We start from the raw sequence: 23,096 nt of genomic DNA, 5'->3' as shown, positions 1-23,096 counted from the left end.
ATTTGGACCTCCTGGGGGTTCTTTAACGTGCACTCGATGAACGGTGCACAGGCGTTTTTTTTTTTTTCTTGTTTCTTCTTTTGCATTTCGTCCAACGCCAAAAGCACTAAGCAACCGCGCTGGTTGAAACTTTGTTAGTAAACTAATATCATATTGCCAATTTCATGCAAGTAACGTCCTCCTCTGGGCAACTATAATATTGATGAAATAGAAATGGGGATATTTGCCACAGGCGATATTAAATGTCTGTTTCTACTAACAGAAATCACCCGGTATAACGAGGAGCCTAGTGAGATATTGCTGCGATATTTGCTGGCTCGCCGTCGCTCTGTCCTCTCCGTCCTTGCGTCTGTTGTCTTTCGTTGGCTTTAAAATTCTCCCGAAGCGTCCGCGCTGTTCATTGCGCAATCGAGAAGAAAATTAAAAGATAAACTGCTGCGCAGTCACGTTCACTGTCCTGCATCTTTCTTTCTTTCTTCTTCTTTTTTGGCCAATATTTTAGGCTGCAGCAACAGCGAAGCGCCTTCCCAAAATCACCACCACCCTACCTTTTTCCCCAATTTGGCACACGAAAATGCATTCCGAGCGATAGGCCAAACTGGCTGCGAAGTGCATCCTCAATCACGATGACGGGGTCTGCCGAGCGGCGGCCGGCGCCAACCTCGTTTTCACCTTCGCTGCGTTATCGGAAAAGGCTGCAGTTTCACCCGAATGCAGCGTCGATAGAAAAAAAGTAAAGAAGGCGCCGCACTGTGCAACCCCGCCCCTGCTGTGAAGGCGACGCGTAGCGAGATTGCCGGCTTCGTTTGCCAACATGATTTCGCTGGCGATACGAATCCCCGCGCTCTTTCGCCTCGACACTGGCAACTATAGTACAGCGTGAATAAATTTCGAATACCGCAAGTTTGCCTTCCGCCTGTTTGCCCTTGCAAGATCGGGAGTGACGCTGCGATGGTAACCACGACGTGGAGGTGGTTAAGTGCGCTCTGCGTTGCTCGTGCAGTTTAAAGATAGTACCGTGCCTGCGCTCGGAAGTGCGGGGTTTTTATTTATGTATTATTTTCATGGTGAAAGAGGGTACTTGTTCTGTTTTCACAGAAACAACGCAACGGAACATTTAAGCCCCCCCCCCCCCTTTGTGTGTGTGTGTGTGTGTGTGTGTGTGTGGAGCGCTTCTTTTTCTTTTTAGCTACATTTGCTTATAGCTTAAGTTGAAACTCTTTTCCACGTGATTCTGCAGACCAACTAGACAAGTGCTCTTTATTATAGCGTAGCCGACTTAATGCAAAGTAAATAGGACAAAACAATGCTCTGTATCAAGGTGCAGCAAATTTCATAGAGGACTGTAGTGGGCTCTCCCATGGCGGCCGCATTTCGATGGGGGCGAAATGCGAAAACACCCGTGTGCTTAGATTTAGGTGCACGTTAAAGAACCCCAGGTGGTCAAAATTTCCGGAGTCCTCCACTACGGCGTGCCTCATAATCAGAAAGTGGTTTTGGCACGTAAAACCCCAAATATTATTGTGTAGTGGGCTCTCGTCTCTGGTGTAACCAGAGTTACTTCTTCCTTTCTTTCTTTTTCTTCCTTTCTTTCTTTTTCTTCCTTTCTTTCTTTTTCTTTCTTTCTTTCTCTCCCAACGTCTCTTGCGCGCTTGCGCTTACACTTTGACATACTTAAGAGCAGAACTAGGCAAAAAATGGAGCCGTTTATTATTATAATTTTATTATGATCAATATTATGTAGCTGTTTATTCAGTCTTGTTTTTGTTTTCGCATTCTATTTTTTTATCCCATAACTTTTAATCGTACTTGTTTTACATCTTCTTCTTTTGTTTTCAGTGCACGAATGCCCAGACCTCAGTGTTGTTCCTTGGTACATTGATTGATTGATTGATTGATTGATTGATTGATTGATTGATTGATTGATTGATTGATTGATTGATTGATTGATTGATTGATTGATTGATTGATTTTAAGGTGGAGATTAAAGTGTGAGAGTGTTCTCGCCAGCTCGACTCTGGCGGATCGAGTTAAGTCCAAGCAGTCGCCGACTGTTTTGCTGCTCATTTCTCATACTTCTATAGAGCGTTACGTTTCAACGCTGGTGCCGGTCAGCAGCACACAACGAGCGGTACCTACGTCTAGTGATGTGTTGATTGGTGAAAAGCTCATCAGCGAAAGCCTTAAGCGCTTCAAGCCTTCTCTATCCTGCGGCCCTGATAGCATCCCCACCGTAATTCTGAAAGCTTACGGCAGTATACTTGCTCCAGTATTGACATCTATATTTAATAACTCTGAATATACTTCCACTTTCATGAAAGGTAAAAATTGGCATCCAATAATACGTCCAGCATCAGGATTGGCTGAAATTAGTCCCTACGAACGATTCTATAGCTTAAAAGCTATGAGTCTATGCTTCAATGCATAAAACAACGTTTTCTTAAAAAAAAAAAGTAACTGCATCGCCAGTGCATTTCGTCGCATACTTTGAAAATGAATATCTCGAAATTGGTGCAGTCCGGAGGATTCGTTCCAAGTGGATACGCCTTGCGAACTCATCGGGTATAGTTAGTAGATTTAAATATGTGCCCTAAAGTAATAAATAAAAAAGTAAATTAGCGTAATTATGTTCGTTATTTAATTAAGCATTTTGATTTGTTGTAGAACTAATGGCTGCCTCATCGAGTAGTTTAGATCATGAGTTAAAACTGTGCAATTTGCCACAGGCAACCTTTAAAAATTTCGTGCAGCAAAAAAAAAAAAAACCCTATATAAATTTGCGCGAACTGAGCATCAGTATTCTTGAGGACCTTTATTGAAGTCTCGTCATTTCTGAGTCTTCAAGGTGCACAAGTATAATCCTCCTTTGCCTAACGCTTTTTATCGCAGAACCTGGTCGCCGGAACTCAGGGTCTGAAGCGACGAATGTTTTTCCTAGTGGTACATGGTGTAATGCCCGATGAACCAAAAACAATACTGAAGGTAACGGAGGACACCACATCGCGAGAAGTTATTGCTCAAGTAAGTGAAACCTTGCCACGGTGCATGCATGTCGGTCGACTGTCGCGCGCACAATGCTCGCTGATGGCTTTGCGCACGCGCAGTGCCTCTCAGATCAGATAGTATTCCCCACCTGCAACGGGGGCCGCATCCACAAAGCTTTTAATTCGTAAGCGCTGCTCGCCAGTGGCTGTCTGCCTTCGCTAAGAGCACAACAATTGGCCGGCATCGGCTCTCTTACGAACACTTTTAGCGTAAGAACACTTTCGTGAACACAGATTACGAATGCCTGAGGTGCTTCTTCAGCGTGTCAAATCCTACGGCAGACCTTTGAGCTTGTTCCTGCGTTTGTACTTATGTACTCGCCAGTGGTAGTAGCGGTACAGTAAAATTCTCCCCGTGATCACGTTTCATATTATTGACTGCTGTGTAACCTTTACCGACCGTCAGTCGCCTAATCCTCATTTCTGTGCACAAAAGTGACACGGGCTTTTGTTGAGGCAAATTGCTTGTTCAACTTTTTACTCGCAACGCGCTTAATCGCGAAGCGTGCGGAATAGAATCAGTCGCGTGTCCTTGTGGTAGCACGCACGACAGGGTTATGCGTCGGTCACTGTGCGTTTGTAAGCAAACCATGCCGTTCCCACTGACCACAGGCGCTCCACAAGGCCAACAAGCTGGGCGACCGTCTCGACGACTATGTCCTCATGGAGGAGACGCAGAAAAATTGGGACCGAGTTACCCAGGAAAAAAGTACCACGCAGAGGATCCTAGACCCGGACGAATGCCCGCTGCTGTCGCAGACAACGGGAGCCAACATGGAGAGCCGTTTTATACTCAAGAAATTGGCAGACGTGAGTGCACCGCGACTTCTTTCCGATCCCCGCGTACGACCACCGAGGCACGTGGGTGTTTCGCCGAATCGCATTTCGGCTGTTCTACACCTGCTTCACAGCGCACAACAAGGAGTCGTAGCGCGGCCAGTCATAAATTACATCTTTTGCGCCGGCCGAGTTTCCCTGATCTCTTCGCGCTGAAACTGTCGCTGTGTGCGCGCACTGTATTGCACGCACCAGCATTTCGCCGTGTTAATTCAAGGCACGTGTCGTGCGAAGTTAATCGAGAGAAGCCACTTCACTGAACACTGGCATCCATGTCATCAACTCGGACTTGTAGGCTATGCTAAACAAACATCTGCCGCCCTGCTCATATCCACCCGCTGGTTCAAAACGACCTATATAGCGCGCCGTATGTCAAGGTAAAAGCGATAAATTAATTAATTAATTAATGTAGCAGTGTAGCGACAGCCCGTATTGCCAAGGGCGAAACGCGTCATGCAAGAGGCGTGTATGCAGCCGGGCTCCTCTCTCGTGCTTCGATGGTGATAATGACGCCTATGTCATGGCATGCATGTCATCCATGTGCTATGTCATTCTTGGCATGTCAAGCATACCATGCATGTCATGCATTGATGTCATTCATGTCATGCCATGCATATAACGTGCAAGACATGGCATGACACGAATGCCATGTGATTCACGTCATTTTTGTCATGTCATGTCATTCGTGTCATACCGTGAACGAGAAAAAACGAAACCGAGGGCCCCTATATTTTATCAGTCAGAATCATAAAAAGTCAACGGTAGCTGTGAACGAAAGTTGTGTTCCTTGGCATACCGGGAACTCTTTTAAATAATGTGCAGTTTTTACTCAGTGATATATAATTATTACTTTGACACTGGAGATAATGTTTGTGCGGTTTTTCCTCGCCTTTCGTGTCACGTGAGAAACTCCTCTTGTAACTTACCCACAACATTTTCGGAAGGATAGAAGCCTTTTAAGCAAAACTTGAGCGATAAAGTACTTATGTAAACGGGAAAACATACATATTTCTGACGTGCGAGAGCACGTATACGCATGTCGCAGTGCACCAGATGCTCTCACAAGAACGGGACGCGCACAGCGCAGTCACCGTTAGCTCGGCCTTACAGGGAGTTGCGGAGAAAGAAATCCAGCTGGGGCGCATGAAGTACTCGCAGGGAATCATGCGTGAACTTCTTTTAGGTTTCTATCCGGAAAGAAATTGCCAGAATGAAGTATTTTCGCAAACGAAGGGGAAATTTCCGGCATTGTATGTAACCTCAACAGTTGCTAGCCGCGTTGCCAAATGAGATGGTGCCGTTTTGAATGCTAAGAGACTAATTGTGTTTTCGGGTACAGTTCTATGTACCAGCGTATTTGTCCAGAATGCTATCAAATGTGTAGCGCAACCTTGTAGTCAACGACTAAATTTACGGGCGCCTTCTGTGGGCATTCATCTGCGGCGATCGAGCCTTAATTGGTGCGCATGCCGCCAGCAGTTCGCCCATTGAGAGTCTGGTGCCACGCGCAGGATCCGAGCACACGGGCGTGGATGACGACCATCAAATCTTCGAGCAACAAGGAGCGCCGCAAAGCGGACTCCGGCGAGGGCGGCCTCACAGAGTGGAGCGACGGCGAGGATACCTACTTGGTCTGCGTCTACAACGTGTCCGCAGACCAGCCGTACGCGATTCTGAAGGCTCCGATAAGCAGCACTGCTCAGGATATTATTGCTCAGGTACGGCTATACACGCTACCAGCGAGGTTCTATGCTGCGCGTTCACCTGTACACTCGCCTTCCCCGCGGTAGCTCTTATATAGTTATAATATACCTATTGTTGTTGTTGTCGTTGTTGTTTGGCCATGTTGAAAAGTGTGGAATGGGCATTATCTGGTACTTATCACACGCACGATTCTTTGTTTAATACTGTGTTCCTTAACCTACTGCGTTCTTTATCTTAATGCGCCCGCGAATATCAGGAGCGCATTAAACCTCAAATGCGCTGTTTAAATACGCGGCTTCAATGCGCGTCTAGAGAGAGAGGGAGAGAGAGCAAATGATGAATGAAAGGTAGAGAGGTTAACCAGGACTGAGCCCGGTTGGCTACCCTACACTGGGGAAAGAGAAAAGGGGACAGAAAGATTAAAAGCAGAAGAGAAAGTCCACTGGGGATATAATTCAGTCACTCAGTCCGGATCACAGACGCTGACTCAATGCGGTAGCTTTCAAATATCGCAGCAGCGCTTTTGTGGCTATTTGTAGCTGCGATATGCGAGGCCGTGGTCCCAAGATCTTGTGGAAGGTGAACGACTTCCTATCTAACTGATTGAGAGCTGTGCAGAGGTCATGTCTTTCATTTTCAAAAGATGGGCAGTAGCACAGTAGATGTTCTATAGTTTCCTCGACACCGCAGGCATTGCACTCGGCGCTATCAGCCATGCCAATCAAAAACGTATATGCATTGGTGAATGCGACGCCCAAGCGTATGCGGCACAGCATTGTTTCCTCATTACGTGGAAGCCCTGGTAACTACCGCAGTTGCACAGATGGATCGAAGGAATGCAATCGATGTTGAGTGAACTCAGGTGTGTGCCACTTCTCCGATGACGCTAGCTTGCTTAAGTGTTGAGCTGCGTCAGTCCGCGATAAAGGTATACAAACAAGGGTTGCTCTTTCGTGTGTCTTCCTAGCAGCTTCGTCAGCGAGGTCGTTGCCGGAGATACCGCAATGACCAGGCAGCCACTGAAACACGACGTCGTGTCCTTTCGCGATCATATGATGGTGCATTTCTCGTATCTCCGACACGATGCGCGTCTAAACTGCAAATACGTTCATGGGAGCTGTATTTTGCTGAGCCCGTGACCAGCGATGCGCTTTGTTTAAGCTTCGAACTTTACTGTCCCACATTGGTGGTGAAATTGTAGCTTTTCCCATTTCGACATCTACGTTAGAAACACAACAATGATTGGCTAAATGCCATGCCACGGTACCAGCCAACAGCAATGGATACCATTTAGGGCAACACTCACCTAGCATTGTGTAAGGGCCATTTAACCCGTCAGTACTCGCGCTGGTGTAAGCAGGAGGCGTACAGCCTGCGATGCAAGATCAACCACTGCAGAACTTCGTGGTAGTTCGACTCTCGTGTAGCGGTCTTTACTACAGGTAACTAATAAGCCACTCCTATGTTGCGAGGTGCTCCAACGACGACTGCCTCTAATTAATACAAATATCGGACTGAAGACATAACTTTTGCTGCCTCAGACTCATAGCAATAGTGGGCATCAAAATATGCGAGATGATTGCCAAAAATACAATTATTGAAGAAATTCTCACTAATCAATTTTTTAGTTAATAGGTGTAAGGGTGGCTTGTTATTGCATAATTGAAGCTATCCAGTATGCATTAAGCATATACCCTTTTGATAGAAATGCAGCGCCTATCACCACTTCCGAAAAATACGCCCTCAAGGTCTGCGGCAAGATGTCTTGTTGCAGTGAGCACTCCTCAATGCTGCATTCTTTCATATTGCTGAGGATCGTCCCGCAAAATGCATTAGAGTTCCAGTCAATAATTTCGTTTCACAAAGAAAAAAGGCAGTAACCGCAACAATTACTGCGTCTGACTGACCATTCTACTCCGGCGGCTGCTGCGTATGGTGCGGCTAAGGGCACTATCTTGAAAGCGGTCTGCGATGAGTACAGAGTCTAGATGAACCGCACGTTGATAGCCTCGTTTGCGCCGTGTTCTCGCCAATTAGTTCGCGTTGAAGCGAGAGGCAGCACAAAGGTCAGTTCGCTCATTGCTTTTGCCGCCTTTCTTCACGCCAGCGTTTGGACAGCGAGTGTCCGCGCTCATCGAGTGAGATGTGTTTATGTCTGCCTGTGCGCGCGTGGCAACATGCTTGTTGATTTAGTTAGTAAGCGATTGTTTACGAATTTACACGCCTGACAAAACTATCGCAATCGATGCGTCGCCTTTCGGGCGAAACTGCGATAATTTTTTTTTTTAACAAAACGTTTTTTTTATGCATCGAAGCACAAATACAACTGGAACGCCCATCTGTTTAGTCGCACACTTTGGCAATGACTATTTCGAAACTAGTGTCGTCCGAAATAGTTTCGAAATAGTCATTGCCAAAGTGTGCGACTAAACAGATGGGCGTTCCAGTTACATTTGTGCTTCGATGTATAAAAAAAACGTTTTGTTAAAAAAAGTCAAGTAAGAATTTTGTTAAGTAATTGATCATGTGTTTCGATCTCTCGTGCATGACAACTTCTTTTGAATAATCCAGCTCAAGGAGTAGAATTATGCTATCTGCCGCAGGTGATTTTTTTTAAATTCTGTAAAACATAACACTTTAAAAAACAGTTGCATCCTCTGGGGTGTATATTTGGCACACAACAACAATCGTCATCTGTCTTGCCCGCATTTCCTTTATTTAAAGCTGCGATCCCGGTACTTTCAAGTCACGAACGGCATGCGAGTTATCACCATGACAGAGCATTCTCGACAGGAAAGTGGCGAGCGCAGCGTTTTCAAGAAAGGAAACGCAAGCAAGACAGATGGCCGTTATAGTTGTGTGGCAAATATACAACCCAAAGGGTGTAAACTTCTTTTTTTCAGAGTAAATGATCACTCCGTATATCGGTAGTGCGCGAAGATCGCTCTCGGCACCGCTGCACATGCGCATGTTCTCACTGGTGACAATGCGTACGTACAGAAGCACACAGTACGCCATTTTGACCGCCGGTTCCTGGTACGTTCGAATTACTGTAAAGCAACAACACTAATGATCGAGGTCCTCAGTGCCTTGCATTCGCAGTGCAGACTTGCACCGCTATAATGCACGGTCTCTCGCAGGCTCTGATGAAGGCCCGGCGCGCGGAGGACCCAAGCAACTTTGTGCTCGTGGAGCAGATGGAGTACCCGTCTCCACTGACCGAAACCGCGCCGACGGCCGGCTCTTCGGTTCGACGCCGGGGCCTCAGCCGCGGTCGACGCACCCTCTTCGACGACGAGAACGTCTACGAGGTGCAGGCCCAGTGGAAGGCCCGCGGATGGTTCGAACTGAGGGAGCGAAACGAGGCAAGGGAACTGCGCCCGAAAGGCGCCGCAACTTTTTTAGCGTTCGCCATTGCATCGTGCCTATGGAGCTCGCGCGGTAGCGTGGTTCGAGCGTTTAAAAAAAATATCGTTTCTTGTTTTGTTTCAGGGCTTGAGTGAACGGCGAAAGATGAACACCCCTAAAAGCTCCAGCTTTTATCGTCTCAGTCGTCTACGCAGCTCAATTAAATCCAAAGGTGAGCAGAGTTGCCCGCCACCAAGCATTGTAGAAAGATCGCGTTTGGGAAGCGAAACTACAAAATAACAGAAGCGGGTGCACTAAGCGATAAGCAACGACACGGAGGACAAGATAGTGATGTCCTAACTTGCGGCAGTGTTTTCTCGCAGCTTAAGCACAGATCGCAGCATGTCTCACGTGGAACCATAAGCAGACTTTACTGCGAGCAAATGTTGCACTGGTTGCGCGAAGGTGGCGTGCGCTCCGTGTGTATACCAGCTGCGCCTGTGGTCGCAGAGCGTGACAAGTCGTGCCCGTCGCCGAAGCAGTCGCCGGTGCGTTCGGCGGTGGCCGGCGCCGGAGGAGCGTCCTCTGCTCGCGAGCCGTGCACGAGCCGCGAGGCCCACGAGCCCCGCCAGGTGCACAGCGAGGGCGAGACGCTGTCCGACGACGACGCGCCTCCGGCCGCCATGGCGGCGCGCCTGCGAAAGATCTCCTTCCGCAAACTCAAGGTGTGGCGCTGACCGGCCGGCGCGCGTGCATTTCGAGCTGCGGGCTGGCGGCCGCCGTGTGCCAGCCCCTCCACCACGTGGGTGTTCAACGGCCTTCCTCGGGTGCGCGGCCGGACAATCCAGCGCGACTGAAGCGCGCCGGCGCTTGGTGCTCCTCCGGCCATCTGAAACAGCGCGCGCGCGCACACACACACACACTAGTCATACGGGGGCCCCACCAACGCCCTGTTGTTGGCTCGACTGCCTCTGATCGCACGCGCGCGTCACTTGTTGCTAGAGGGCCGCGTGCACACATCCGCGAGCCTATCTATATAAATATATATTAATGTATGTACATATACATATTCTATATTTACACGACGCATTCTATCGCGCCTCGCAAACCGTTGTTGACTGGGCGGCCCCTCTTCTTGGTCCCTCTCTGGCAGAGAGCGTGCGAGAAGGCGCGCCGCCCTCGTCAGACCAAAAGAGTATTTTCTCTGCCAAGAGCCCCGGCTACGCGGTTCTCCTCTTCTTCTTCGTCCGTGTGCGTGTGACCGTATTTAATAAGCTGCCCAAGTTGTTCCCATCCACAAACATCATCAGGTGTGCCGTTGCACCAAATGTTATCCGTGTCTTTGTATCATACACCGCTGCTGTTTTGTTTTCTCTTTTTGTTTTTCCTCCAAGAAGTCCATATATTTTACGTGGCGAGCTTCTTGGGGACTTGGGTTGTCCAAGACTCATCGCCACAGCAGTGACAGCACTCAGTACTTCAACCCATCCGCCATGGGTTTTTTTTCCTCCTTCTGTTTGCTTGTTCCGCACCACACACCGCAAGGCTTCGGTGCGCAGTGCTGTCAGGGCTCGGCGAAATCCAAGTGAGAGGTGTGTACGTTGTAGTCTGTGCTTTTCCGGTGTGTCTCGGTGGGAATAACGTCGGTGGGGAGGGCTTTCGGGAAGGGAGGGGAAGGGCCCTCCGCGCTGCCTTCTCGTGGTGGCGGAGGGAGCGAAGATCGGGCTTGGAATCTCGCATCTTCAGTTGCGCAACTTGCAGTACCTCGACCTGTCAAAGGCATCCTGTAGCTCAGTGTTTCAAAGGCCTGACTGAATAACAAGTCTTTCAGAGCGTGCTATTCTCGTCACGTGTGTTGCCGTTGATGTCTCCTTTCTCCGACCTTACAGTAAGCGACTCCTTAGAGCGTTGTAAGGTCTCTCCACCAACGTACTTTTCAACCCTACCTGAGCAGTGTATGCCACTCGGCTCGCTCGTGTATAAAGTCAGCCGCTGCCGCAGGCCCCACTTGGCTCCTTGCTGCCACTCCGTGGTGCGCGCGTGCCACTGGTCGCGTGACGTCTACAGACAGAGAGAGAGAGAGAGCAAATGGCGATCGTTGATTGGCTCCTTGCCTTAGTACGAAAAGGGCCCTGAGCTAGAATGGCTGGAACGAGAGCTGTGCTCACTGAGAAGTCTTTGTTTACTGACTGCTTTATTAAAGGCATGCTTAAACGTTCACTGCTTCAAGGCATTGGACGGCGCTGGCTTGAATAGGCGGGAAAATAGCGTGTGCCATAGAGCAAATAACGCCAATGACAATTAACTGCGAAACAATAATATCCTACAGCGATAAGAGACGCGATTAAGGCGTAAAAGTAAGTTATACTTACATGCAATGTACGCTGTGTAATACTGATAGAAAATATCAAACCACTGCACACACCTGCCGGAATATTGAAGCTTCACTGGAGGCTGTGCATTTCTTACGTCGTCTGTCGTGTGTGGCGTCAATGATCGGGCATTGAGGTACGAATGCGACAGTTTGTTTTACTTTCTTTCTGTAATAATGGCTATGGCGCTATGGTGAAGAACGAATAAGCTTTTATGCACATTTAAGCAGCATGGCAAAGAAACGCGAGCGCGATCCTGACATCTTATGCTCCTATAACATCCCAGATCAGATGGTAAGCAGTTAAGATGTCCGAACGAAGTTGATAGCATAGATACGGGACATAAGTGCGGTTAACGTTCTTGCTACATTTAGAAAAGTTTTCCAAAATGTGAGTGGCTTCCAGATTAGCCGAAGGCCACGAAACGCGTAAAATTTGCACGTGCGTGAACCTGAGCAGAAATATTGAAATATGCGAACCTCACGAGAACAGTGCGAATGAATTGAACTATCTCTGCGGCTACTATGTCACTGCATATTAGAGTGAAACAACGCAAGAGGCATAAACACACTGTCCACACCAATACCCTCAGTCTGTGCTTGAAAGTGACACTGTAGGAGAGTTAGGAGTGCGCACTCTTTCTCCCAGAAGTTCAAAGGTGGTACCAAATTAAAGCGCAGGTTGAAAATGGCGCGTTAAAGAGCGATTGGGTTATTCTACTTTAGGTTGTACTACCCTTTCACGTGGGATTTAACTAACTTTCCATAAATAAATGTTAAACCGAGAGCGTAGCTCAAAAAATATATCATTCTGGGTCTTTAACTTGCTTGTTTTTTTACGCGCCATCTAATGTGGGAAACTTTTCGATTTTTGAACAGACACCTGTATAGTGACTCGTGCCTAATCTCAGCGTGAAACATACCTTATCTAGAAAATGCAGTAGGCTCGTTAATGAGGCAGTTATGTCGTACGCAAAGAACACACTCTGTAGGTGCCAGTTATGTAGGGGACATCATCAAGGCGGCTGACGGATGAGACGGCTAGTTGACTTTGTGAAAGGCAGGCAAACTATTTATCGCGGGTTGGCTTTAGGCACCCTGTCATGGTACGCCGGTGGCCGTCGTTGTTTTCGTTAGGCAGGCAATCAAGCCTGGTTAAAATCACGGACAAGCATTCTTGAGTAACATCGTCATGACAAGGACATGGGGATCGGCTGACACTCAGTGCAAAGAAGTTCGTTTATGAGCAACAAGTATCTGACCAAAAAACGTTCATCAAACACAGGTCACTCGGAGTAAATGCTAGGATTTGGCATTATTCGCATACTTGGAAATATTACGCAGGATAGATTAGAAATGTATAGGAGTAGCAGTTTATTATTGTCCTGTGTCCTTGGGCGAAATGCCATGCGAGAACTAGAGTTCTGACTGTCTGCTCCTAAAGTCCTTGTTTTCGTAGTTTCTCGCGCCGTAACTTGTTATACGACACAGCCTGTCTGCTTTTGAGCGGGGAAATGCCAGCAAACAGAAAAGGAGACGAAAAACCTGAGAGGGATAGACAAAGTTGAAAGTAAGGTTAATTGTACAAAGTTGCTCGCTGGCGTTCGCCTTCTCAAAACTACGTTTCAGCTCGCCCGACAAGCTATTCTCATGAACTTGCCTGCTTAAGCGTCTCATGACTGAGCCATCATAGTAAATAATTGTGGTGAGTCGCCCGCGAAGTCATCTCATGAACACTCTCTAGGCTTAAGTGAGTTCGCCGTGTGTGTGATCCACACTATACGCTACCGTATAGTAAAGACCACTGTGATGTCGACCATTATCGCAGTATAAACAAACATATCTTAAGCGATTAGCAAAGCACGGCGCTTTAACTTCCTATACCAAAATAGCACTTACGTTAACATCGTTTAGCAGGTGTAGCAGCTCTTCTTTTTTTAAATCAATAGCCTATCTTACAACCCACGAACCGCAATCTTGCAATTACTGAGCTTATACTGAAAGCTGTTTGGCTTCAGCGAGACTCCCAACATATTTTCGCGTCTTGTTTTCTGATACTAATTACTACGAAAACATTTGCATGGATATCGGTTGTACAGATAATTAAAAGCTGACATGCTTCATATGAATAGGAAATGTAGCGCTTGAAAAGCCGCTTATGGCTGCTCATGTCTGTCTTTGTATAATGTATCCGTTGAGTGCTTTACTATCATCTACGTCTGCGCATTGACTAAGGGCATATTAAACGTCAGATAAAAGCGTATCAATGAAGGACGAATCATTCAAGCCAAGCAAATGGTGAGACTGACCACCTTCGTTTCTCACATTGGTCAAATGTAGCGAATAAACGTGCATATATCTAAGCAACAAGCCACGACACAAAGAGGTAAAAAGAAGTAGAAAGCCGCGTTCGATGTAAAATCATGGCCCTAAGTGTTTCATGGCACTTTACTGTGTAGCTGAGATTGCCTTCATGAAGGCAGTGGCACGGCAGAAGTTCCTTTAGTTCGCATTATGAAAGTATGGCCAAAATGTCATCAGATCGTACGAGCGTTGTAGTTTTCGTCGACTACTCGTAATATTCTGGGTTGACCTCCACTAAACTTAGCACATACGTATAGTGCTGAAGACGACGTACCTACTCTTTTATTCTGAATTTTGTACGTAGGCTCCGTCATAAGTTGCACGTATCTGACCTAGATGCAGAGGGATATGAAGAATTTGGGTAGTTGAGAAAACATGAAATCACTTTCGTAATCAGAATTATTTCTTTAGTTATGCAGATGCAATACGTCTCTCGACTGATATAGTATTAACCGAGCACTGTTATGTACAAATATATCGGCAAGGATTAGCTGTGTCTTAGTACCCGATGCATTCCGCCGCGTTTAAAAATCGTTTTTATTTAGTGCTTTTATTTTCTAAAACTGGCTAGTCTCCTTTCGCGCAGCGGAAGCCTTCCCGCAAGAAAGATCCAAAAACTGCGCAGTGCATTAGCTCCTGTTCGAGTATGTTGCCCTTAGGTTTTCACCTTAGCACTGTACATCAGAATGCTACGGTCTTTCTTCTACCAACGATGCTCACAAGAACGATAGCATCCGAGTGCGTTGAGTTCATTTGTGTAGTACTGTTTGCTACAAAGCCAACGTAATAGCCCTCTGCGTCTGACACACAAACTGCGTTTCTCCTTTTTTTTTTTTTCCTCATCGCTTCGCGATTGAAATGCACGCAAGCGCTACGCAGGAGAGTCGGCACGAGGCGGCCAAAGCAGCTCAAACAGGCTCATCTTCGAAGCAATTTATAAGATCAGGCCAGGCTAGCGAGAGTTTCTCCACGAAAAAAGCGTCACTCAAGACGACGCACGCAAGAGTCGACACACGTACGAGTGCCTTCATCAGCGCGTCCTTAAGGGTCTATCTTGCCGACCAGGTCAAGTGAGCTAAGGCTCGTTGATTGGTCAGGCAAGAAGCGTTTCCGCTTACGAGCTGCTACCGTGGGTGTGGAACCAAACGCTCCCTTGGAGTGTGCACTTCCCTAAGTCGATTGAGCTTTCTCCAAAGTGATTGTCAGAGCTGATCACCACAAGCACTGTATCATTGCGGTGCGATTGGAGCTTCGTTTGGCGAGCACTGCGGCGAGCTATTAATGGTGGCGAGATGAGGCGACAAGCCAGGTTCTGACTTGTTGTCGTCTTCATTGTTGATGATGTTATTTGTCGCTGTTTCGAAACCCCAACTGCAGTAGCACGTCGCAACTGAAAAGCGCTCTTTTTTTTTTTTTTTTTTTTTTAATGGCGCCATCTCACGCAAAGCCTCCGCGCACGCTGAAAGGCCGCACAGAGGGCGTAGCTGGTATAGCGGTTTCGTAGGAATGCGCAAGGTATACACAAGTCGTTCATCTATAGATGAACTCTCGTTAATCTAAAGCTTGTTCATTTGATGAACAACAGCGTTCCACCGCAGTTACACTTTACCGCATTCCCACACAAAGTGTGATGACGTTGCGCCTTAATGGACGCAGGACCTTAATTGACGACACGCTTTTGTCCTTTTCGCATTTGTTTGATGTGAGGAAAACTACAATCCTTCTAGGTGCGCTGATAAGCTATGTTATCTGATCTCCAAAACGCACCATCTGATATTTTGTTGCGTAGTAGCGAAATTCACTTCAATACGTTCTCTCCATATTTAGTCGCGTTGTAATAACGATATCGTCTTTTCCTGTTGTCTTTGAATAGGTCGTAAATAAATAATACTGCTCCACTTGTCTATTTTACTCTTCTTAGTTTGGAACTGAAGATAAGAAAAAGCTGCTAGTGTGGAGCAGTACAACAATCAGGCTGTGGATGTGGCCCCCCAGTAATGTCACTGATCACCTTTTCCACAGATACTTGATTTCGTTATCGCAAGTATTATACGAGTGTGCTGCCGGCGTAACTCGGCTCTTTGCACGCCAATCCGTGTCAGCATCTCGCAGTCGATATCTCGCGACGGCAGCAACAGCAGTGTGAGGCAGCTGTGAGACAGGAAAGGCATTTCGCTGCAGGCATTGCGCCGCTGCTAATTAACGGGCCTTCAGAAGCGGTATTCGGACAGCGACGCATATGCGCTACCATTGGTCTGTGATAAGTCGCATGCGTGACTCGTCTCCACGAGCGAAGTTTTGTGCGCTCCAGCCGCCACCTTGCTTTCTTCGAAGCACACGTGCGCATCAAAAATGCGATAAGTCTCCTTCTGTTCGCGTAGACGCGGGGAACAGTACGGGTGCATTTGCACTCCTCGGCGCCACAAGCCAGCATTCGTGCCGGCTTGAGGCCTTGTTCACTCGATGCTGGACCTCTCTTTCACGCGGCAGCCATCGAATCTGTTTGTTTATTTTACTGTTCGGACTCGCCGTATTTCTGGCCCTTGCCCTTAGCAGCTCTCCACGTATGCACAGCAGAAACATATTTCGTTGCCGATTTTGTTCTTAGCCGCCGAGCGCGCAATACGCCTCCAACGTTCGCATTATCGACCAATCGCAATCCTGAAAACATTCCTCTTCCCTTCTTGTGGATTTCACATTTAACGCCCCTCAACGTGGTTCTCGCTTTTTATTATTATTATTATTATTATTATTATTATTATTATTATTATTATTATTATTATTATTATTATTATTATTATTATTATTATTATTATTGCTTTCAACCATTCCTTTTGCACCGCAGTGTTATCCTGCACTTTTAACAGTGGTATTTTTCTTCCTGTTTTATGCATTGCTTCTCACTGAATTTGTGATTCTTCGCAAGGACGAGCACTCCTTTCTTTGCATATTTTATGACGCTACGCTCGCGGTGGCTTAGATCACGCTTGTGCACGTACGTCCTGGCCTCACCATGACCGTCTTTCAGCGCCGCTTAGTTTCACTGTCCCTCGACTTGAAAGTTATCACCACCACCACCGTTCTTTTCGACTTGCAACCGCGGCACCTAGTCGATGGTTGCAGGGTGCGCGGCACGACCCTGTCTCAGCTAGAGTTCTGGTGCTACTGCCGGTGAAGTGAGACAACTTTAAATATAAGGCTGTTCACGTAAACGCAATTCTTCGTACCCTCTATAAGATCCTCCAAATGATTAGACGCAAATGTAACGGAATGCGAGGCGATACTGCTTCAATCATGTAGCAGACTAAGCAGTCAGTATGGATACGAATAATCGCCGCACAAGCAAGCCAGGTCAAGAAAGCTTTGCAATTCCTTTCACGCACCACCTTGACGCATACGTGAATTAAACGCATTAAATGCTTAAAGACAGTAAACGAAAATTGACAGTGCACAGGTGGATGATTATTAAACATTGCCAGTACTGCTCGATTGTTAGGTTTTTGAAACTTTCCAGCTTTTCCCTGCTGGCTCGGGCCTCAGTCGACACCCTTCGGTCTGCACCTACTACAAGCGTGACACACTTTGGTTTTGATTTGCAGCATATGTAACGGTGCTCGGAAAGGTACTTATGCCCCAGTTTTGTGCTGCAGATTCGTATATTCAACGTAAAATGTTCAACTCTGCATAATATGGCGCCACTTCTTGCCTCGCTTGCCCGAATCGTTACCTATATAGCCAGCGAATCCACAATGAATGGCCGTTGCGAAGGCTCCAACGTTGCGCACGTAGCAGTGCGTACTGTGTTGGCGGTTTTCCCGCTAGCATTCCACGCTCGACGATGTTATGACGCGGCGAGAGACCCGTTTTTGTACTTGGACGGCCGCAATCACCCGGTGGCAGCGTTCGGTGCTCTTTCCCGCAAGGGCACCCCGGCTAAGCGGGCGTCAGGTGCGACTCTGGGTAAGCTACGGGCCACGTGTGGCAAGCGGTAGCGGCGGCGTCTTCTGAGCCGGCAGAAATATCGCCCCAACCCCGTTTCAACCTGCCCCGTCCCCTTGTTCCGTTCGCCGGCCCGCCTTCTTTATGCGAGGCCGGCGCCAAGCTCTCTGCTGTGGTTAGTGGTGTCATTGTTTGTAGCCGGTCGGCCCCACGGGGCCGTTCGGCGCGGTGCCAGACCCTGCGCTGCATCGTGCGGAGGTGTGGGTGGCGACAGCCGGTTTGTCCTGGACGGCGGCCCGACGACGTGTTTCTCAGTACTACACTCTCGTGTGTCACTCCCGCTCTGCGAGCTGCACACATACAGACAGGCACACACACACACGCACGCTGACACAGACACACACATACCAGGTGTTTTACGTAACGTGACTCAAGCGTTTCTTTTTATAAAAAAGAAATGGGTGGGGGTGTGTTACATCTTAGGCGATTGAGATCAAGGGCGTGTTATTCGTAATTGCCTTGAGTTACTCAGAACATTTCGTTGAAGTGCGTTTAGTTGTTAGCCGAGTTCAATTGTGCAAATATTTAAACATTCGTTTTGTAAGTTTCATTTGACAAGTTGTAGATGTACCACTTTTTTATGAAAGCTTGGTTCAGGTCACGTGAAGCACCCACTGTAGTTACAGAGACAGGCGCGCACGCACTAGCTCACAGACATTGTGTCGTGTCCTCCTCCTCGTAACCCTCGTTCTCTGCCCTTGTCCCGCGCAAAGTAGCAGGTCTGCCTCAGGCCGTCCTCTCCGCCTTTCTTAAAGGGACACCAAACAGGAACATGAAGTTAAGTTTTGTATTCGTAAATTCTAGAGAAACCGAATGACACAACTTAGCAAGTCTTAGAAAACTTTTCCTGCGCCGGAACGACAGAACTACGAGCATATACTTTGAAATCCGTGTCGTACACCGGCGTACCGGCGCTCAAAGTTTTGGCGCAAAATTTAAGTAGTCGAGTTCGGCCTTTATATTTTCTAGTAATTATCAACCTTTTCCGCTAAATGAATGAAAATAGGCTTTTCAAATAATATTTTCGTACTGAGCTGGTTTAGTGTTTGTCTTCAGTGTCCCTTTAAATCAATTTCCTGTCTACCTATCATGCACGCTGACCCATAGACGCACATTCATTAGGTCCATTCGGTTTAGCTACACTCTGTACACTGTTTCAGGGAGTGCAGCACCGTTCTCGCTTGAGAGTGCAGCGCGCGCCTCCTGCACTGCGCCCTTCGATTTGACTTCGTGCCAGGAGAAGTTCAGTGCGAATTCATGGTTTCCCTGCTTTCGCTACTTTGAAAGCGCCGGCGTCCTGCGAGCTGTCGTTAGCGGAAGACACGGCGCCGCGCTAGTGGTGCGCAGACGTAAATTTCTCCCGCTGTGGTTACGACATTCACTCTAGCGCGAACGAGGATGCGGATTCGGTGTCTGGATGGTTGCCAGGAAACGTTGGTAAAGGTTTGTAAAGGGATGACCTTGCTTTATTTCGAATCGGTTTCTCATAACATTCGTTGTCGCGCGAAAAAGTATCATCCACAGATCACCGCTCAGTTCCCATTGTGTATAGTACGTAACTACCACGACACAGATTATTGCTATAATGAAAAGTGTCTCTGCGCGCGAATTCCTTAAAATAGGAAGGACTTGGCACCACCCGCAGCAGACGACAGAGCTCGTCCGTCGCTGCGCTTTTATCCTCGGTTTGCAAAGCGCACGGGCTGTACTCGCGAAACACGGAACTCGTGCAGCACCGCGCGCCGCACTCTCGCGAACTGGTCCAGAAACGTGAAAGCGTCGGCTACTTATTCACGTTCAGGCGGGAGCAAGCTCCAAGTACGGAGGTGTAGGCACATAGAAAGCACTCAGCGTGTCCTTTTCTACCTGCCTTCACCTTAGCCCGTGTCCTTAGCGCTGTTCTCGCCCGAACGTGGCTCAGAAACTGCAGTGAAATCCAACAGCCCTTGCTGGGCGCATAGACGCGCGCGTATCCTGCCCCACGCTCATTCCTCACCGTCAGCTCTCGCGGCTCTCTCCCATTCACGTTCCCCAGCGCAGAGTAATGGGAGGTGCCTTCCTCGTGCCACCCTCTCTGCGAGTCGGAAATGAATTTCCTATCTGTCTGTCAAAACACACACATAGCGACAAGCTGTGACGAATGTATTTCGGTGTCTCTCTCTTGCACTGCGTTCAAGCTGTCGTGTGGTCGTTCGTTTGCGTTGCCTATTCTCTTGCACGGAATTGTAAATTCTGTATTGTACATATATATCTATGCCACCGGTATGACGAAATAAAGTGTATATATAACGTCACTGGTCTTTCGTGGTCGTTACTCGCGAGGGGAAAAATGCCCAAGATTAACAAGATGGTTAACAAGCGGTTAGGCTACGCATTACAACCAGGCCCGTAATATATGATTGACCACCTTTCCCTGAAGCAAGGGAAAATACAGGGACTGTAAATACAAGGGAGGCAAAAGAAGCAGCGGGTTCACCAAGAAAGTAAACCACGCCAATGCACGAAGCAAAACCTGGCACCGTGTGCCTCTGGAAAACGAAAGCGCACGATCGGCTTCCTCCCAAACGTTGTTTAAGAAAAAAAAAGTGAAATAATAATTCCTGCCTTCAGACTAGTCTGTATCGTAAGTATGTTCGAACTTGCAGACCTGTGAATTGACGGCTTTAGACTTGTAGTCAGGCTGCTGTGCCAACGGTATAGCATTTGGCGAAAAGGTGCGCTTGATTGCATAGCCATAAGGAAGCTGATCCCGCAACAGAAAGGTAAGTGCTTTCTATTTTTCTCTGATGTAGTTCTCGAATTAGCTACAGGGCAAATGGGCGTAGCCGTTTTAGAAGACCTGTACAGCTTATTGCCACAGCAGGCGGTCTTTAAGACGGAGCGTTAGCACGAGGCCAGCTCTCATTTCCCTGTTCAAATGCATGTAAAACGCAAAAACGAGTTTATGAGACAACCGCCAGACAAACTTGAATGAAACGTGTTGCATTTTAGAGAAAACGTAAAATGCTAGAGACTCTAGCAACTAGAATTTCAATTTATGGCCTGAAATTTTTTTTAGAAAAAGCCCCTAAAATTGCTAACTTTCACAACAATCGAAGCGCGAAGTTTACGAATCCGTAACTCTGTACCAAGAACAGATATCGCAATTCAGTTGGCGCATTTCTTCGAGCATCGAAAGCGGACTAATTTGATATATTAATTTACAGCTTAAGTGAAATTGTTACAATGTTTACGAAGGTCTTGCAAAAATCAGACTCGCAAATTAGTGGTATCTTTCACAGCAGTGTATAATACACCAGCTTTGTCCGCTTTAGATATATTCTTAGCAGCAACTGATATCGTTTCTTATTGCTAAGTTACAAGGTTGTAAACTTAATATTAGTTTCTTCAAATTTTGCGGTCTTCATCAATTTCTGTAAGAAAGAAAAGGCCTAAATAAAAAGAAATCCGCTTCCTAGAGTCACCATAGAGTTTAACTTTTCCATTTAAATGCGGCAAAGCTCATCAAATGGTGATGTGGTTGCTGGCAAAAGCCATTTATCCGCTCTTTAAGCAGCTTGAGAGACACCCGGGCAGCGAGTAACAATCGTTTTTTTTTTTTTTCATTCGATAATCTGCCGTAAGATTTTGCTTCCAGCGTTACAAGAGTGAAATTTGCGTTGGTGGACCATACTTCAATATGAGATCGCCCAGCGAACTGTTTATCAAAATTGTCTTGAAAAGCTAGTGACCTACTGATTCTTTTCTGTGCGTACAATGAATTTTCTGCAGTGGACAATGCCGAGAGGGAAGCTGTACAACACATAAAATGCACCTTATAGGCTTCCTCATGGAATCTCTCCAAGAAGCACAGCTGCTGATGTTATTTTAACGTACTGCATCTCTTCCCTGGAACTCCATCCCCTTTCTCTCCTTTCACATATGGTAATAACCAAAAGGGGAGGTTGTACCGTATGTTTAAAAGAAATGGCCACCACCAGACCAGAGAAGTCCCGGTTCGCTCGAAGAGGCCGCAACCGTCCCGACAAGGACGTACTCTCGAAAGCTATAGCCTCCTTTTTTTTCTGGAAGCGTCAGTCCGAAAAAAAGAAAAGAAAGCGTGCGTTTGTGGTACGTATCATTAATTGCCCTTTCGCATGTCGTTATGTGAAAAAAGTAAAACTATGCATTCATGACTAAAATGGTAAGCTCGAGGAGGTTCTACACATACTGCGCACTGCGCCCACGCATACACGCACTGCGCCAAGAGGCCACGCTGTGAGGTGTCAGTATGGCACTTGCTGCGGAAACTTGACAAGATTCAGTGACAAGACGTCGTCTTCATTCAGCCCAGTCCTGGAACGCAAGTCGCAATGCCGATAACTGGGAAGCGTCTCTTTATTGCCCAAGACCGACCATGATTGCGCTGCTGAAACAGTGGCAAAATCATGTGCATCTGTCAGATAATTAACAAGACTCTTGCGAAGGTTTAATGGATATTTACGTCGTAGAACACATTCTTCTCAAGCTCAATTAAATACCCACGTCACTAATGATCGTCCATTCATCGAATACAATTAGCCACTCCCAGAGGCTGCGTCACACATGTTCAACTCACCGCTCAAATTGTAAAGTGCGCTATGAGCAATAGATCGTGGGCTAGCGCGTCCCGCATTCAGCAGCACACCGACTACAGGTGCTTGTAATCGGAGGCAACAAAGAGCAATGTTTCTATTCTTCTTCGCCATATGGTGAACATATTCTATGACTTTCACTGGAGCTTATTGAATTCGTTTTGCTTTCTCAAAAGACTGGCAGTGGCTTTTACTGGACGGTGGACCACACCTTCGACGCCGCTCACAATCGGACGGAGGAGCATTTCACGCTTTATGGACGGTGTACTGTGAGTGTAGAGAAACCTTCATCATCCCTGCCTATAAACGATACATTTCAACCGCCGCGTGTTGGCCCAGTGGCCATGGCCTTCTGCTGCCTAGTGCAACGTTGATTCCCGGCTGCCGCATTAACGATGGGGGGTGAAATGCCAAAATATTCGTGTACTAAGCATTGGTTGCGCGGTAAGTTGGCCAAAAATAATCTGGTATCCACTTCTACAGTGTCTCTCATCGGCATACTGTGGCTTTGGAACGCAGAATTTCACAATTTGATGAATTAATTTATGAATAACCCATCGCCATAGAAATGAACGTCACCTTTATCAGCCGTCCAAAATTCCCTTCGCAGACTGCCCATGAGTCGTCTTGCACTTCAATGCCTTAAATGCATGGAGGAGGAGGAGGAGGAGAACGACGACCAAGTGCGGTAGAGTCTGAGCGCTTGGCGAATATTGAAACCAGGGCTGGTATAGTAATGTAAAGACTCGTTTCGTTAGATTCTATTTCTTTCTTATCGGGCACCGCTCACGACCGGCCGATATTTGGTCATAACAC

General features: G+C 47.2%; 1 protein-coding gene across 1 annotated transcript in view; it reads left to right on the top strand.

Moving 5' to 3' along the window:
* LOC142566044 (1-phosphatidylinositol 4,5-bisphosphate phosphodiesterase epsilon-1-like) overlaps window positions 1–19,961 on the top strand; it is a 305,298-nt gene extending 285,337 nt beyond the window's left edge. Inside the window, exons 38-43 of the mRNA XM_075676754.1 lie at window positions 2,890–3,021; window positions 3,657–3,854; window positions 5,393–5,599; window positions 8,726–8,950; window positions 9,078–9,165; window positions 9,444–19,961. Of these exons, the coding sequence (XP_075532869.1) occupies window positions 2,890–3,021; window positions 3,657–3,854; window positions 5,393–5,599; window positions 8,726–8,950; window positions 9,078–9,165; window positions 9,444–9,670 (1,077 nt within the window). The 3' untranslated portion in view covers window positions 9,671–19,961. The remainder of the gene's footprint in view (window positions 1–2,889; window positions 3,022–3,656; window positions 3,855–5,392; window positions 5,600–8,725; window positions 8,951–9,077; window positions 9,166–9,443) is intronic.
* Window positions 19,962–23,096: the final 3,135 nt, after the last annotated feature.

Source organism: Dermacentor variabilis, unplaced genomic scaffold (assembly GCF_050947875.1).
Source record: "Dermacentor variabilis isolate Ectoservices unplaced genomic scaffold, ASM5094787v1 scaffold_12, whole genome shotgun sequence".
NCBI lineage: Eukaryota > Metazoa > Arthropoda > Arachnida > Ixodida > Ixodidae > Dermacentor > Dermacentor variabilis.
This window is presented reverse-complemented; position numbering and strand designations above follow the sequence as displayed.